Here is a 13,419-nt window from a genome sequence, read left to right on the forward strand (position 1 = left end):
TCCAGCAGATATTTTTACAGAAATCAATAAGCTGATTCTAAGATATATATAGATGGGCAAAGGAACTAGAATAACCAAACTAATTTTGGAAAAAAGGAATAAAGTTGGAGGACTCACACCACCTGATTTACTGTAAAAATATATTTATCAAGACATTGTAGAATTGGTGAAAGGTAGACAAACAGATCAATGGAACTGCATATAGTCCAGTTATAGACACACACAAATATATGGTCAATTGATTTTGCATAAAGATGCAAAGGCAGATCAATGGAGAAAGGACAGTCCTTTCAGCAAATGGTGCTAGAAAAGTGGACATCCATAGGCAAAAACCACACTAGAAATGGTGAACCTCACCCACACGTTACACATCTAACGTAAAACTTAAAACTGTAAAACAGCTGAAAGAAAGCACGACCTTGAGCTATGCAAAGATATCTCAGATATGCCACTAAACACACAATCCGTAAAAGAAACAATGGTCAAGTAGACTTCATCAGAGTAAGTGCTTCTGCCTCATGCAAGACACCGTTAGAGGAACCAGAAGACAGGCCACAGAGGGGCAGCAAACATCTGCAAAATATGTAACTGACAAAGGACTGTATCCAGGATGTAAAAAGAACTGTCAGAATTCAGTAATACAAAAACAAAGAAATCACCCAGCTAATAAATGAGCAAAGGATTTAAACAGGTACCTTGTCAAAAAAGATATACAGACAGCAAATAAACACATGAAAAGATATTCAACATTAGTCATTAATGAAATGCAAATAAAAGTTACAATGCAATTTCACTTCCTATCAGAATGGCAAAAATAGAAAACATCAAACTGATGATACCAAGTGCTGGTGATGATGTGGAGTTGAGCAACTGGAACTCACGCATTGTTCTGGAGATGTAGAATAATACAGACTGTTTTGGAAAAGGTTGGCAGCCTCTCCTGAAGTTAAACATACACTTAACATATGACCCCAAAACCTACCAGCTATCCTTTATCGTCTCTTCTTTCAGTTTTCGGGTGTTTTCTTTCATGGCTTTAGGTTTGTAATCCAAATCCTGCCCCTGTATTCTTTAGCCTTCTTTAGTCTTAGATTAGGGTTTCTCAACCTTGGCACTATTGACTTTTGGAGCCAAATAATTCTTTGTTGTGGGGGTTTCCTATGCACTATAGAATGTTAATAGCATCTCTGACCCCTACCTACTAGATGCTATAACTAGTCCTTCTCCCCAGTCATGACAACCAAAAATGTTTCTAGATATTGCCAAATATCTACATGGGGATGGACAAAAAGAGTCCCTGCTTGAGAACTACTGTCTTAGACATCCTCATAAGATATCTCAAAAATTGCATTTGTGCCACTTCACCTTCCATATCCAAGGGCTCCCCTAGATATATGGTACATAATGATAATTTAGCACCTGTCTAGAGTTTGTCAAAATGCCATTGCCAGCCCCATTCAAGGCATCATACAGTTGAAAAGACCCACTAGCTTAGAAGGGTGCTTTTCAAGCTTGATGAAGTAGTTTTCCAGGACAGATGAGAAGCAGCAGTTTAGAAAGGGTCTGGAGGTTTCTGCTAAAGGCAGTGAACACTGTGAGAAGTGTTACGCCGCTCAATGGAGGGAGAGAGGAAAAGGCCATCCAGAGTCGAGCCGCATGGGGCTTGGCAAAGGGGCACTTGGACCTCCTTGTAAGAAGCTGCTGAGGGCAGGGATGTACCAGCACCACTCTGACTGAGGGCTATAAAGACAGGCTCCCTACTCAGTGTCAGAAATCCTGCTTTCTCATCCAACTGCCCATCTTTGGAACAGTCCCTGGACTTGTTTCCCATTCTCTCATCAGAAAAACTTATCTGGCTTTTAACTAAAATTTCCAGGGTCCTTCCAGGAGTATAATTCTGTGGAATTATAGAGATCCAGACTATTTAAGAAGTAGTTAAATCATGTTTAATGAGTTTTGCCTAGGAAGGCAAGGAAACAGGGTTCTGGAAAGATTCCCTTTAAGACTGAATCTGTTTTCACATTTAGGGGATCTAAGAAGCAAACTACAATCGTCAACTGAGTTTCTCACAGGTATTAAATGTACCGTGTGTATGGGCAATGAGAAGCAGACCATCAATTCCATCCTCACAAAATATATTTATTATATTTCTATGTGCAGACATGCACAGTACTGGGTTTAATTATGTGAAACAAAAACTAAGAATAAATATGTCCCCATTCAACTAGCTTACTAATAATGATTTTTCCTATATGCATACCTTCTAAGTGCAGGAAGGTCATTAGCATGATAAATATTTCATAATAATTGCTGTAACCTTGAGAGTCCCTTGGACTGCAAGGAGATCCAACCAGTCCATCCTAAAGGAGACCAGTCCTGAGTGTTCATTGGAAGGACTGATGCTGAAGCTGAAACTCCAATACTTTGGCCACCTCATGCAAAGAGTTGACTCATTGGAAAAGACTCTGATGCTGGGAGGGATTGGGGGCAGGAGGAGAAGGGGACGACAGAGGATGAGATGGCTGGATGGCATCACCGACTCGATGGACGTGAGTTTGGGTGAACTCCGGGAGTTGATGATGGACAGGGAGGCCTGGTGTGCTGCGATTCATGGGGTCGCAAAGAGTTGGACACGACTGAGCAACTGAACTGAACTGAACCATGAAAGAGGCCCCAGGAGGCATCTCAAGTTTTACCCTCTGTTATTTTTGTATGTTTTCTATGCCTGAGATCAAATCATGACCAGCTTTCTCACATTCGATAGGTGGTAGGGAAATGGACAGGGTGAACCCTGCCTTGCTCTGAACTGGTTAAAGAAAACTCCACACTGGGACTTCTCTTGTGGTCCAGTGATAAAGAATCCACATGCCAATGCAGATTTGATCCCCAGTCTGGGAAGACTCCACATGCCATGGGGCAACTAAGCTCATGTGCCACAACTATGGAGTTGGTCATCTAGAGCCGTGAGCCACAGCCGCTGAGCCCACAGTGCAACCATGGACGCCCACGCACCTGGACCCTGTGCTCTGCAACCGAAAGCCCACCACGAAGAGAAGCCCATGCACCGCAACGAGAGAGGAGCCCCCCCTCGCTGCAACTACAGAAAGCCCACGCACAGCAGCAAAGACCCAGCACGGCCAAAAAGAAAAGAAAGATATAAACTTCTTTAAAAAGTCCACACAGATCTGTGTATGGTGCCCCTCGCCAGCACCCACGTGTGGATTTCTCTGGTGCAGCGCTGGGCTGGCTAATGCACCTGCCGATATTGCAGTCTGCTCACCTGGGCATCCTACCCATTCCCACTTTCGTCCCTCACCCCTGCTAGTGCATCCTAACACCAATCCAAGGGCCACAGGCAGGCGGTCTCTACCCAAGCCGGCCATTCCTACTGGGCTTCACCTGCACAGAGGTGACCTTAGCAGTCAAAGAAGGCCTCTGACTATGAAGTAGGCCATGGCAGGATACGGAATCTTCGGACACTTTGGGGGGGTGTTCCATGAAGCAGAGCCTTTCACTGGTCCCACCAGCAGGAATCCTTAGACATAACAAGGATAATGGTAAGCATGACCCAAGGGGCCACCGTGCAGTAAGTGCTTACGAGGTGCCAGGTGCCTGGCGGGCACTCTGTCATTTAGTCTGCATCTAGAACAGCCTCCCGGGCGATCCTGTCATTACCTGCTTTCACATGTAATGACAGAGGCTTGGTGAGTTTAAGCAGCTTGCCTGAGGTCAGAGTCAGCATTCAAACTTGGGTCTCTGACCCCAGGCTCCACATAAGCACTCCTTATAACGCCATTCTAACAGGACTTGCTTTTCTCTTTACAAGCTGAAGAAACCATCACTCTCCTTTACGCACTCGGATAGACATGTAGCACATTCTCAAACTTCTTAGAACCATGTAACTCTTCCCATGTTGACAGCCTCTTACAACAAGGGCAAGTCCGAGGACAGGGGCTGTACATGATTTGCTCATCATTGCCAACGAGTAGAAGCTTTAAAGATATACACGGATGAACAAAACCCCAGCAATTAGCTCTGGGAACCAGAAGCAAACGCCAGCCTACGCTTTGCCTGGCTCCACCATGAAGCCAATTGAAGCCAGCAGCTCTGTTCCTGCAGGCCAGGTCCTGTCCACAAGAGCGCGTCATGGAAGGACAGGGATAGGATCACAGTCTTACTAAACAGCAGAGGCCAAAGGCACAAAGACATCAAGCTTTTTCTTTCTGTGAAACCTTTTTGAAGAAAAACACCCAGGAAATAAGAAAATTAAAAAAACTGAACCTGAGCAGAAGTGCAAGTATCAGACCCCACACACGGCCTCAGAATTTACCGACATACTGCAGGGAGCTCAGCTCGGTGCGCCTAGAGAGGTGGGTGGGGCGATGGCGGTGGGAGGGAGGGGATAAATGTACATGTACAGCTGAGCCCCCTCGATGTACAGCAGAAACTAAAACAGCATTGGAAAGCAACTCTACCTTGATTTAGAAAAGAAGAAAGAATTCACTGACAGGCTGAGACCGCACCCCACCCCCTCCACCAAAATCCTGCCAGCAACAAGAATTTTCAACTTTGTTAAACATCAGTGCCAGCAAAGGGAAGAAACTGTGGCAACCTCCCACTCCTTCCCATCCCAGGCCCTGCCTCCGCAGCCAGCTCTTTTTCCCACTCTTAAATCCCCATGACTCCTTCCCCACCCACATACACAAAGGGTGTGCATACGGGGCAGGGTGAGGAGCCAGGAGGAAACTGGAATTTACCTACTTCTCACCGAATGCTCACAGCATCTGTGAGAAATGCACAGTTAATAGCAATGAATCAAATGCAAACTCCTGCTTAGGAGTCACGTCTGTGCATGATTTGGCCCCTACCTGATTTTATCCCACAGTCATCTCCCCAGCACTTCCAAATCTCCTACCACTCTGACCATTTTTCAGCTCTTTGCACACCCCAAGCTCTTTCCCATACCTCAGGGTCTTTGCATATACTATTCTACCCTCCTCGAAGCATCCTCTTAACCAGAGGATGCTGGTTAACCAGCCTATTTGCTCTAACAGCAAGTATTACTATGTAACGGGCAACGGTTTTATTTATTTAATATTGTACTTTGTTTCTCTAGCTTCCCTGGAAATTAACAAACTCCTTGAGGGACCCTATCTATTTCGTTCATCACAGTGTCCCTGGTCAGTGCCACACAGGTAGGTACTCAACACAACCGTCCCTGAATAACTCTCACAATGACAGAAGACAGCCAGAACCAGGCCAGAACTCGAGAATATCATTGGTTTGGTTCCAGACACCCACAATAAGGTGAAGATTGCAATGAAGCAAGTCCCATGAATTTTCCTATGTACTGAGAGTACATAGGAAAAGTTACATTTACACTATATTGTAGTCTGTTAAAGTGTGTGAAAGTGAAAGTGAAGTCGTGTCCGACTCTTTGCGTCCCAATGGACTGTAGCCTACCAGGCTCCTCCATCCATGGGATTTCCAGGCAAGAATACTGGAGTGGGTTGCCATTTGCTTCTCCAGGAGATCTTCCCAACCCAGGGATTGAACCCGGGTCTCCCACATTGTAGGCAGATGCTTTACCGTCTGAGCCACCAGGGAAGTCTTGAAGTGTGTTACTACATGCATGTCTTAAAAAACTGTATATAACGTAAACATGTTTTATTGCTAAAAAATGCTAGTCATCATCTCAGCCTTCAGCGAATTGTAGTCCTCCTGCAAAAATAACCATCACCGATCACCATGGCAAATATAAAGTCTGAAATATTCAAGCATTACCAAAATGTGACAGAGACAGGAAGTGAGCAAATGCTGTTGGAAAAAATGGTACAGAAAGACTTGCTCATGGGAGGTTTGCTACAAACCTTCAACTTGTAAAAAGAAAACACAACATCTGCTAAGTGCAATAAAACAAGGGCTGCCTGTAGCTTGCCCAAAGCCTGGCAGTTAGCTTTGAGCCACAGTGCCCAAGACTGGGAAACAAGCCTGCCTCCCGAGCCTGTGCTCCCAGCACTGGAGCTGCGGCTGTGTTAGTACCAGCCCCTCCCCTCCCAACCCCACATATCTCAGCCCACGAGCCCGCCTCTCAGCAGGAGGTTCAGGACCAGGGTAAGTCAAGGCCTTTGGAAGGAAAGCTATGACAAACCTAGACAGTGTGTTAAAAAGCAGAGACATCACCTTGCCGACAAAGGCCCATATAGTTAAAGCTGTGGTTTTTCTAGTAGTCATGCATGGGTGTGAGAATTAGACCATAAAGAAGGCTGAGCACTGAAGAACTGATGCTTTCATACTGCAGCGCTGGAGAAGACTCTTGAGAGTCCTTGGACAGCAAGGAAACCAAACCAGTCCATCCTAAAGGAAATCAGTCTCGAATATTCACTGGAAGGACGGATGCTGAAGCTGAAGCTCCAATACTTTGGCCAACTGATGTAAAGAACCGACTCACTGGAAAAGACCCTGATGCTAGGCAAGACTGAAGGCAGGAGAAGGGGACAATAAAGGATGAGATGGTTGGATGGCATCACCTACTCAATGGACATGAATTTGAACAAACTCCGCGAGATTGTGGAGGACAGAGAAGACTGGTGTGCTACAGTCCATGGAGTTGCAAAGAGTCGGACATGACTTAGTGACTAAACAACACAAAAAGTGGAGGCACTCACCTCAGGCACAAAGGAGCATATATACAATTTTAGAAACTCAAAATTCATGCCAAAGAAACCATGAACAAAATAGCAAATACAGACAGGATCAAGTCCTATACTTGCAGGGCTCAGCCTCATCGCCTCACACTAATCCTGGCTCTATCGGATCCTGCCTTTATTTTAAATAGCTGATAATCTGTTCATCATGAATTTTTTTTATTTTTGACCCACCATGTGGCTTATGGGACCTTAGTTCTCCAACCAGGGATTGAACCTGGGCCCTCAGCAGTAAAAGTGCAGAATCTCACCGCTGGACTCCCAGGGAGTAACCCGTGATTAATATTTTACACTAATTTCCATTTTAAAACATTGCATCAGAATATTATTTATCTTGATTTAGGAGTTTTACTGTACCTCCTTAAATTTTGTGCCCTAGGCAAGTTGTCTCATCACAGCCAGTGGCCCCGATTCCCACAGGCAGCCACTGGATTCAGCACACGTCATGTCCGACACAGTCAAGTCTGGGCCCTGGGCTCTGCAGGCCCCGAAAAGCACCATGGGCTGCCCCTAGAAGCTGCTCCTACCATTCCCACCTGGAGATCGGGAGCAGCCTGGATTGGTATGCCCTGCCCTAGGTTCTACCCTCCTCGCTCCCATCCTTTCTTCTGAGGGCTCAGGAAAGAAAGTCTGGCCCAGCCTCCAAGTGTCTGGCTCCACGGGGGAGGCGTGGGCTGCTCTCTAGGACTCAGATGCCCTGCCCTGGGGCAGGCCTCCCTTCCCTTGTCTCAGGACCGTTACTTCTTTGCCACTTCCCTTTCCAGCTGGGGAAAGAGGGAGAAGAGGCACGTGTGTCCAAGCAAGGGAGCTACTCTTCTAGGAGAAGGGAGAGTCAGGCATGGAGGATGCGTGTGCACCCACCCAGCACTCAGCTCCCCCCCCGGGTGACAGCATCTCAGGTTTCCCTAAGCCGCCATCCCTTTCCTCCTCTCTGCTCTCTTCCAGCTCAGGCTGCTAAGCTCGGGGGAATATAGAGGAAGTTGCCTGAGGCCACAAGACAAGGGCCTGCCTGGAGCCAAGTGCACGCAGAGGAAGGCAGAGCCCAAAAGACGGAGAAGGGGCTCCTGATGGCACGGCTGGGGGATGCAGATCCAGACATCCCTGGACATGCACTTTTCAGGTACATAAGCTCCTCCAAATTCCCTCTATTGCTGAGGCAAGGCTGAGCTGGAGTTTTGGTCATTTGCAACTGAGAGGGCCCTCATCCTCCCAGGACACCCTGCTTCCACCCAGCACGTGTTCACCTCCTTCTTCATCAGCTTGAGCTGCTCCTGGAACTTGGCATAGTCCCGCTCCTGCTCCAGGCGAATCCGCTTGGCCTCCTCCCGGCGGCGCACCGCATGGTCTTGCTCCATCTTCTCTACTTGTTGCTTTTGCTGACGCTCCAGGTTCTCCAGCTCTATGTCAAAGAACTTCTTCTTGGCCTAGAAAGAGCAGAAAGGGAAAGTTAGGAAAGTCACCTGGGAGGGAGGTGGGGAAAGCCCAGAGGCTGTGCTCACACCTGGGCTTGAATCCCAGCTCCACTACCTCGCTGTGTGACCTGAGACAAGTCACCTAACCTCTCTGTTTCCTCAGGTGCAAAAGAAAGACCAGACCCCCGGCCTCGCAGTGTTGCCGCGTGGGGCTCAATAAAGGCTATGTCCGCTCCAGAGGTCCTCCCGTGTGTGAGCGCAGCACTGTGACCCAATGCCTAATGGCATCAGGAAACCAGAGGAACTGGGAAACTGTTGTGAATCATTCTCCATGCCCAATCATCCTCACTCAGCAACTTCTGCTTAAAGAAAATAAGGAGGCAGGAAGCCCTCTGGGGGCCCATCTTTCCTCACACTCACGTTGATTTCTTGTTCAAAACGCTTATGCATTTGCTCCAGCTGCAGCTCATGCTTGCTGCTCAGTTGGGTTTGATTCCGATGTTCTTCTTTCTGGAGCAGCCGAAGCTCTCGGAGTTCCTGGCGCCTGAAGGGTAGAAGGATGTGGACATTCCAGTCAGAAAGTATCCTCAGTGGTCACATACGTCATAGCTAAGGGCGTGGAAGGTGGGGGCATGGTGAGGCATCACATGGTCCGGGACAGAGGCGAGACGAGAACTTAGAACTCACACTTTATTTGACATTGATTGACAGGCAAAACATTAATAATCTTAGTATATAAAGAGTGCTTACAAATCAATAAGAAAAACAGGAATATCCTAATTTTAAAAAGCGGCACAGAGCATGAACAGACATGAAGCAAAAGACAAAAAGAACATTTTAAATCATCTATATGGGTATGAAATTCAAATGAAAAACAAATACATTTTCATGAAATAGGTAAGAATATAGGGGAAATTGATATCTTCCTACATTGCTGATATGTACAAATTGACACATTTCTGGAAGGCAATTTGTCAGTAAGGTTATGTCTTTTGACATAGGTCCACTTCTGGATACTGATTCTAAAGACAGATTCATAGATATACAGCAAAACTGAATAAGGATATTCACCCACTCCAATATCCTTGCCAGGAAAATCCCATGGACAGAGGAGCCTGGCAGGCTACAGTCCATGGGGTCACAAGAGTCGGACACAACAGTGACTAAACCACCACCCCCACCATTCATAACAATGCTATTTATAATAGTACAAAATTGGAAACAACTTCTATGTCTGTCAATATAGATGTAATTAAATAAAATGTCTATCTGATATAATTTTATTCAATCATTAAAAATGAATTTCTAGAAGGTATCAAATTACATGGGGGAAAAAAATCTATGAAAAATGCAGCAGTTCTTTATAAACAGATAGCGACTGATCTCTAAGTGAAAAAAGCAAGCTATTAAAGAGTGGGTCTATTATGCTACTGACCATCTGCTTGAAAAACAAAAAGGACCATATATGTGTGTGCACATGGGTCTGTGCAAGTTTACTTTCCTATTTAAACACTGTTTCTGGAAGGACTGCACTGTGAAATATTAACACAAGGAAGGGAGCCGGCGGCCAGCAGAGAGTGGGTGAGGGAGGCGTTGTACTTTCACCCTCTTTTCCGTTTCGAGTCTTGAACCGTGGCATTATATTACCTACTCAAAAGGTAAATACAATAAAAATTTGACCCAAACCACACAGTGTACCTTAACTTTGGAACACATTTATTGTCAACATGTGTATGAGTGTACACCCAAAAATATACTGGTGGCATGCACGCATGCTCAGTCGTGTCTGACTTTTTGCAATCCCATGCACTAGAGCCCACCAGGCTCCTCTCTCCATGGGATTTTCCCAGCAAGAAAACTAGAGTGCGTTGCCATTTCCTCCTCCAGGGGATCTTCCTGACCTAGGGATCGAACCTGAGTCTCCTGTGTTTCCTTCACTGGCAGGCAGATTCTTTACTACTGAGTCACCTGGGAAGCCCCCTGGTAGGATAAAGCCCAACTACCATGTTTCTTTCTGGGCAAGTCCATTAAAAATTGGTATGTATCCTTTATATAATCAGAAAAGAGATTAAAATGATGGCAGAAAGAACGTGGGCCTCCTGGCAGGGAATGGGGATCCCTTGGCAGCCTGTGCTCTGCTCTGGTCCAGCATCTGCGGGCGCATCATGGTCACCCCCACTGCGGGCCTGCCTCCCAGCTCTGAGCAGGCAGAGGTCCCCAGGAACTGCCCACAGCAGCTGCTGGAGGGGAGGCCTCCTGCTCTCAGAGGTCAGAGAGGCCTTGTCTGAATCTTAGCTCAGCTTGTTTTCCAGCCGGGTGCCCTCAGGCAGTCGCTCAGTCTTTGCACGCTCTTTCCCTGCATCTGTAAAATGGGGAGATAATCTCTTCCTCACAGGTTCTTTAAGGTTAAATGAGGTGATACCTGCAGTGTCAGGTGATGCTGTCTGACACATGGCAACCACTCCCCAAGTGGCAACTTCTCGAATGATAACGAGGAAGAAGAGGCAAAGGCCACCCAATCTCTGGGAAAAGCCAGAGACACTTTTTACAGCTGTGTAAGGAAGTGTCTCTGGGAGCCTCTGCATTTCAGGAAGAGAGGAGGCAGGAGGCGATTTCTGAGACGTGGAAATCCCGACACAAGAGGAGCTAAGGCTTAGAGAGCAATGACAAAAAACAAACAGAGTAAGGTAAGCAGCCAGCTTCTGACATCACCTCCTTGACCCACCAGAGTTCTCACAAGGGAGAGGCAGGCAGAGACAGGTCAAGAACCAGCTCCAGGAACTTTAGGGGAAACCAGAAAGAACTCTGACCCAGCAGCCGCCACCTGCGCGAGTGACTATCCGGTGATACTGCTCAAAACCCTACGTGGGACCCAAGCCTCCGGAAACGCTAGGACCCAGGTTCAACTAGGGACGCGTCAGAGTCTGACAGCCCGCAGCCCGGCTGGACTCACAGGGCCTTCAGACACGGCAGGCAAACAAGGGAAGTCTCGTTCTTTGCGAGCACCTCTTCTCCACCTCGGCTAAATCTCACCTTTCAAACCTGGGCAGCACCCGCTCCTGCGCTGAGGATGCAGGTGGGGGTCCCGCCTTGGGGCCACTTTAAGATGTGGTGTGGTGGAGCTGGAATTTCACCCCCAGGAACCTGAACTGCCCAGAGGGGAGAGGACAGAAAGGAAACCCAGCCCCGGAGTCTGAAGCTCGAGGAGTGACCGTGAGAACAGAAGGCCGTGTCTTCAGCCGAGAACAACCACGACCACCCCTCCCCAGACCCGAGCCTCCCCAGCACACACGGAGGACACGTGTGTGTGTGTGTGTGCGTGCACCCATACGCGTGTACACAGAAACTGCGGCCACCTGACACAAACAGCTGACTCACTAGAAAAGACTCTGATGCTGGGAAAGACTGAAGGCAACAGGAGGAGGGGGTGGCAGAGGATGAGATGATTAGATGGTATTACTGACTCAATAGACATGAATTTAAGCAAACTCTGAGAGACAGTGAAAGACAGGGAAGGCTGGCGTGCTGCAGTCCATGGGGTCGCAAAGAGTCGGACACAACTGAGCGACTGAACAACTGAACAAGTAACGTCACCAGTGCAAAGTCTGCCTGTCATCCCCCTGGCTTCGAGAGGGGAGACGCGCCCCGAGACATCCAAAACTCCTTCTATCGGGCTTTGGAATGTCTGTGCTTTTTTAAGATAAGAATGTGTTTGATGTTTCAGAAGTGTCCTCCAAGCCTGGTCTCACAGCAGCTTCGTGGCTCTGGGGCCTCTCTCCCTAGCTGCTAAGCCCCCACCTCCACCCCTGGGGAGCCCCCCAGAAAGCTTCTGGGTCCAGTGGAAGCTGGTAGAATTCTCACACAGACAGATCTTCTCACCTGGGTGACCTGAGGCAAGTAAGTTCCCACCAGGAAACACTGTTTCCTCATCAACAGAATGGCCGAAATAGGGTCTCCCGAGACCCTTGGACTGCACGGAGATCCAGCCAGTCCATCCTAAAGGAGACCAGTCCTGGGTGTTCATTGGAAGGACTGATGCTGAGGCTAAAACTCCAATACTTTGGCCACCTCATGTGAAGAGTTGACTCATTGGAAAAGACTCTGATGCTGGGAGGGATTGGGGGCAGGAGGAGAAGGGAACGACAGAGGATGAGATGGCTGGATGGCATCACCGACTCGATGGACGTGAGTCTGGGTGAACTCCAGGAGTTGGTGATGGACAGGGAGGCCTGGTGTGCTGTGATTCATGGGGTCACAAAGAGTCAGACACGACTGAGCCACTGAACTGACTGGGGAGGGCTGTCAGGGCGCCTGGGTGCCTTAAGAATGCAAAGATGACTCCATGCAAACAACTCTGCCACACACCCTCCTGCCCACACCAACCCCTCCCGTCTTCAGCTTTGCCTCCAGAATGCATGCTGAACCCAACCTGTCCGGCCACGCCTTCCCTCTGTCTGGCCACTGTCCCGGCCAGGGTGTCCCTGCATCCCTGCTTCAGTCCTGCCCCCTCTATAGCCCAGACTCGGATGACAATGGAGTCGGCTTTTAAAAGGGACATTACAGCTGGTCACTCTCCAGATGCTTCATTCCAGTTGTTTTTTGTTGTTGAATAGCTAAGTCATGTCTGACTCTTTGCAACCCCATGGACTGCAGCACACCAGGCTTCCCTGTCCTTAACCATTTTCCAGAGTTTGCTCAAACTTGTCCATTAAGTCGGTGATGCCATCCAACCGTCTCATCCTCTGTCGTCCCCTTCTCCTCCTGCCCTCAATCTTTCCCAGCATCAGGGTCTTTTCCAATGAGTCAGATCTTCGCATCAGGTGGCCAAAGTATTGGAGCTTCAGCATCAGTCCCTCCACTGGGGATGAAAACTACGTTTCTCCACCCCTGCACATGGACTGACGTGACCTGGACCCTGTGGGCCCTGGGGATGACTCCACATCCTCTCCCTCCAACTCCACACTCCAGCTCCACCCTCTCAGGTCCCTAAACAAGCCTTAGCTTTGCAGTTCCTGCCATGCTCTCCCGGCTCTGCCAGTGGCTGGCTCCTCTGAACCCTCTGCTCTGCTCAGGGGATTTCCTGCCAGGCAAGGCCCCCCACCCCTAGCCCAGTGGCCACTCTCCCATCTCCCATTATTCCCTCCACAGCATGAACTACAGTTGGGAATTATCTTGAGTGCTGTTTGCGAGCCTATGAGGTGTAAGTTCTACAATAGCCACAGCCTCCATTATCTGGGTCATCAATGTGTCCCCCAACCTGGTGAGGGGGTGTGAATACATCAGTGAACGGATGGCTGGAG

At 48.2% G+C, this 13,419-nt stretch overlaps 1 protein-coding gene across 1 annotated transcript in view; it reads right to left on the minus strand.

Annotated features, from left to right (window-relative positions):
- STK10 (serine/threonine kinase 10) overlaps nt 1-13,419 on the minus strand; it is a 128,827-nt gene that overhangs the window by 21,935 nt on the left and 93,473 nt on the right. The window contains exons 11-12 of the mRNA XM_006053696.4: nt 8,540-8,663; nt 7,952-8,131 (exon numbers count right to left, since the gene is read on the minus strand). Coding sequence (XP_006053758.2) covers nt 7,952-8,131; nt 8,540-8,663 — 304 coding nt within the window. The remainder of the gene's footprint in view (nt 1-7,951; nt 8,132-8,539; nt 8,664-13,419) is intronic.

Source organism: Bubalus bubalis, chromosome 19, assembly GCF_019923935.1.
Source record: "Bubalus bubalis isolate 160015118507 breed Murrah chromosome 19, NDDB_SH_1, whole genome shotgun sequence".
In the NCBI taxonomy this organism is placed as follows: Eukaryota; Metazoa; Chordata; class Mammalia; order Artiodactyla; family Bovidae; genus Bubalus; species Bubalus bubalis.